The sequence below is a fragment of the Hydra vulgaris genome, chromosome 09, assembly GCF_038396675.1.
Source record: "Hydra vulgaris chromosome 09, alternate assembly HydraT2T_AEP".
Taxonomy (NCBI): domain Eukaryota; kingdom Metazoa; phylum Cnidaria; class Hydrozoa; order Anthoathecata; family Hydridae; genus Hydra; species Hydra vulgaris.
In genome coordinates, this window is record NC_088928.1 from 17,113,133 (window position 1) to 17,117,495 (window position 4,363).

The 4,363-nt window shown below is 27.0% G+C and overlaps 1 protein-coding gene across 1 annotated transcript; it reads right to left on the bottom strand.

The window, feature by feature from the left end:
* Positions 1 to 767: 767 nt before the first annotated feature.
* Positions 768 to 3,458, bottom strand: LOC136084603 (uncharacterized). The gene is made up of 2 exons (XM_065804888.1): positions 1,999 to 3,458; positions 768 to 1,779 (listed from the first exon to the last, which is right to left on the bottom strand). Exons 1-2 carry the CDS (start codon positions 2,483 to 2,485, stop codon positions 1,289 to 1,291), a joined length of 978 nt encoding a protein of 325 aa, XP_065660960.1. The 5' UTR covers positions 2,486 to 3,458; the 3' UTR covers positions 768 to 1,288.
* Between the last annotated feature and the right edge of the window lie 905 nt (positions 3,459 to 4,363).

Here is a 4,363-nt window from a genome sequence, read left to right on the forward strand (position 1 = left end):
ATGACTTACTCGGCTAAAATAAGGATAAAATATCGTTTAAGACAATCAATGCTGGGAACCATCGTCCAAGAATCGTGAGTATATTGAATTTTATAAAGTATTTTGATAATGCATTTAGTTTTCTTTATTTCCACATTTTTCTACCAATTATTAATTTATTACGGATTGACTGAATATTTCAACTATATCTAAATTTTATAGCAATTATAATATTCAAATCAAAGCGATCCAGTAATTACAGTATCAGCACTTAGGGTAAAGTAGGGTAATTTCGGCGTATTAAGCAATTTTGTTGATTATAGACAATGGTTGCTTTATTAACATTAAAAAATCATGCATATCGATGCCCTGCAGATATATCTATTAAATAATAGTTAAAGAATTGTTTTAATCTTAAAAAGTTTTATGTAAAATTTGTTTTACAAAATACTTAAAAATGACGAAATTAGCGACCTAGTATGGTATTTTCGGCACTATGATATGGTAAATTCGGCATACTTGAGAAAATTAAGACGTTTGTTGAAAACGCATTAATATAATTAAAATATTATAAACAGCTATAAATCTCCATTGTTTAAAGTAATTGTCTCCTAAATGGAATTTGTTACACCTAATTCGCAGTAATTAAGGGCGTTGCAATTGCAAAGATTAATAATTTTTGAATCACCTATTTTAGTAAAGTATGAATATATCACCCAAAACAGAAACCTTATTAGAAAAATGTGCTTCCAAAGTAAAATTGTAAATGAAATGATTACTAATTTCTATGATTTCGATGATTATTTCTAAATTCTGTTTAAATAAGAATTCTTGTTTATAAGCTCATATGAAGTAAAATAATATTTTACATAACTTCTATAGTTAAACATAAAAAAATAATATTTTACATAACTTCTATAGTTAAACATAAAAAAATAAAATTTTACATAACTTCTATAGTTAAACATAAAAAAATAAAATTTTACATAACTTCTATAGTTAAACATAAAAAAATAAAATTTTACATAACTTCTATAGTTAAACATAAAAAAATAATATTTTACATAACTTCTATAGTTAAACATAAAAAAATAAAATTTTACATAACTTCTATAGTTAAACATAAAAAAATAAAATTTTACATAACTTCTATAGTTAAACATAAAAAAATAAAATTTTACATAACTTCTATAGTTAAACATAAAAAAATAAAATACAAAATTCAAAGAAAACTTTATAAAAAGAGATTTATTCAAAAAAGTTAAAAAACAGTTTATCAATATATGACATATAACTTTTTTTTAAAGAATCAGTGTTTCATACAATCATCACAAGTAAATACTTTTTTAGCATAAACACCACATATAGCAGCACATGTTTCATGCCACCATCTAGAGCATTTATGGCATTTATCCCAATTATCCTTTAAATACGGATCGACAAGATCACCATAACTGTATTGACACATTGCACAAAGTTGTTTATTAATCGCGCCTTTTGCATCAAGGTTATTCAAACATGCCTTTTGACAGGTAGATATATCTTTTTTAATGCACTTTTTACGTGGCTGCCTGTTCTTATATTTCAAAGTTAAAGATTCCTCTAGCTGAGATTTATATGGTGATCCAGTAATTTTTTCAGCATGATTTACCTTTCTTTTTATACCTGTTCGTTTTGCATTTTTAATTTCAAGTCCAGCTAGTGATCCAAATGTAACACCATGAGGTTGTGAGGTTTCATTAGAGGTGGCTAACTCTAATGACTTCTGAAGTGTAAATGATAAGTTTGGTGAAACAGATTCTAAATAAAAATATTTAACTAAAAAAGATGAATAAAATTAGTACATAAAATGTAAATTAAAAAAAATAGTTAAAATGTTTTAAAAAAATTTGAAAAATTTTTTAGGCTAATAAAACAACAGAAAATTTATTATTTTGCTTGATATAAGACAAATTAAATTTGTGTTTAAAATAAATGGTGGAAGATGGTAAAAATAGTACACCTTTTAAAATGATTTACCTTTTTGAGAAGCAATAATACATTCTGTGACAAAATCAACATGATCTAAATCTTTAGCAGAGTCTAACCCATTGTCGAGAGTAGGATGCATTTCAGAGGTAATATTTGGTTTTGAAATTTTTGATACAATATATGAGTGATCAGTAGCCTTAGCTGCAGCAAAGTCTTCTTTAGTAAACCCATTTCTATCAAATGGATATATTCCACATTTTTTAAACCCTGACTGACAATTTTGAACAGTTGCAGCTTTCCCATAAGCAATTCCAAATAATTCACTAACCTCTAATTCAGTTACAAGACGACCTGGATGATGAAGAAGCCGAGTACCAACTTCTTGATCATAGAATATTTTGAGGCTTTTAAAAAATGAAACATCAAGTGGTTGCAGTTTGCGTGTGCAGTGGGACGGAAGTGATAATATAATAACATTTGTCTCGCGAGCTTTTATTATAACATTAAGATTTTTTTTTATGACTTGAATGTCCATCTAAAATTAGAAGAACTGGTTGGTTTCTTGACTGTAGCTGGACTGCTAGTAAAAAATGATCAAACCATTTTTCAAACAAACCAGTTGTTATTCACCCATTTTTGCTGCCACCAGAAATAGAACCAACTGGGGCTTTATCTAAAAACTCAGGTCTCACTTGAATACGTGGATAAATCAGCATTAAAGGAACATAAAATCCACTTGCTGATTGGCAACAAACTATTGTGATTGTTTTTCCTCTTTCCGAGCTTGTTAAGCCACCAACACTATGTTTTCCCTTCAGGGCAACAACTTTTCCTGGTTTATGGCATATAGACAATCCGGATTTGTCTAGGTTGAATAAGTTTGATTGTGGAATAATCTGCATTTCATTGGCATTAAACATTATTTTTTCTAGTTCATCATAAAAACGATTAACTTTTATTCTATTAAATCCAATGGCTCAATGCAATGACGTTGATTCAGCAACTCTTACGGAGAGTTTATTATGACGTTTCAAAAAAACCCTAAACCATTCTTTTCCTGCTGACTTAGTTCCACAATTAAACTTGTGAATAATACAATTTTCTCCACAAAACTGGAATACTATTTGTTTCACATCTTTTGGAGACAGGCTAAATAATCTCTGTGACATGGTCAGAAGAACTTCTACAAGCTCTTTTTCTTGAAAAGCTGAGAGTGTTGTTGGGTGTCCTGCACTTAACTTTTTAACACAATTATCAACAGACGCTCGTTTTATATAGTCATGTAGTGTTTGCCTTGGTATTTTATATTGTTTAGCAGCAGAATATTTCGAGCAATCATCGACTAAAACTGCATGTACTGCTAGTTTTAACGATTGATTTGACCAATTACCATATTTTACACGTTTTGAACCCATTATATGATGCTATCAAATAATGTTTATATATATATATACGCTGTGGATAGCCTACCGAAAGTCGGTAGCCAAAAAAATAAAAATTTGTCTACCGAAAGTCCGTTTTATTGGCTAAGAATGTCACGTGTTAAAAATGTAATCTTGTTTATATTTTTTTTAACTTTTTTTACCACATTTTTCGAAGTATTTTTCGTACAGCTGCTTTCATAACTTACTTTATTGTGTTTCTAGCAAAATTATGGCTTTTTCATGCTTCATGATTCTTTTGCATCATTTGCAGTTTTAAAAGAAGCTATTAGGAAGTACGAAGATACTTCTTTTATAAAGTTGTGGGTAAGAGATGCTAGAACTATCGAGGCTGCTAGGAAATCCATTCCTAAAAAAGCTGCTTTAATGGCAGCTGATATTAAATATTATTTTATAAAGTATTGTTGCATTCATGGTGGTCAAAAATTTAAATATTGTGGCAAAGGAAAGCGTAAAACTTCGTAAGTTATTGTGTTTATTGTTTTAGCAAAGTATAGAAATTTACTTTGATTTATATTATATTATAATTGCTATTGGATTAAAACTTATAATCCAATTACTAACCGAATAAAAATGTCTTATGTTGAATCTTGATTGTGCTAATAATTATAGAACTTTAAAAAAAGACTGTCCATAAGTTACACACACACATACACATATACATACATACATATACAAATACACATATATGTATATATATATATATATATATATATATATATATATATATATATATATATATATATATATATATATATATATATATGTATATATATGTGTGTGTGTATATATATATATATATATATATATATATATATATATATATATATATATATATATATATATATATATATATATATATATATACATATATATTATATTCATTTATTACAAATATATTATTAATATCCTAATAATAATATACACAGTACAAATTAATTTTATGACATATAATATATAAATAACGTATA

Bases quoted from the DNA above. Each gene is read 5' to 3' on its own strand.
- LOC136084603 (XM_065804888.1), bottom strand. From the start codon at position 2,485: ATGGACATTCAAGTCATAAAAAAAAATCTTAATGTTATAATAAAAGCT. The intron at 1,780-1,998 runs GTAAATCATTTT...ATTTTTATTTAG, and splicing joins TATTATTGCTTCTCAAAAAG to AATCTGTTTCACCAAACTTA.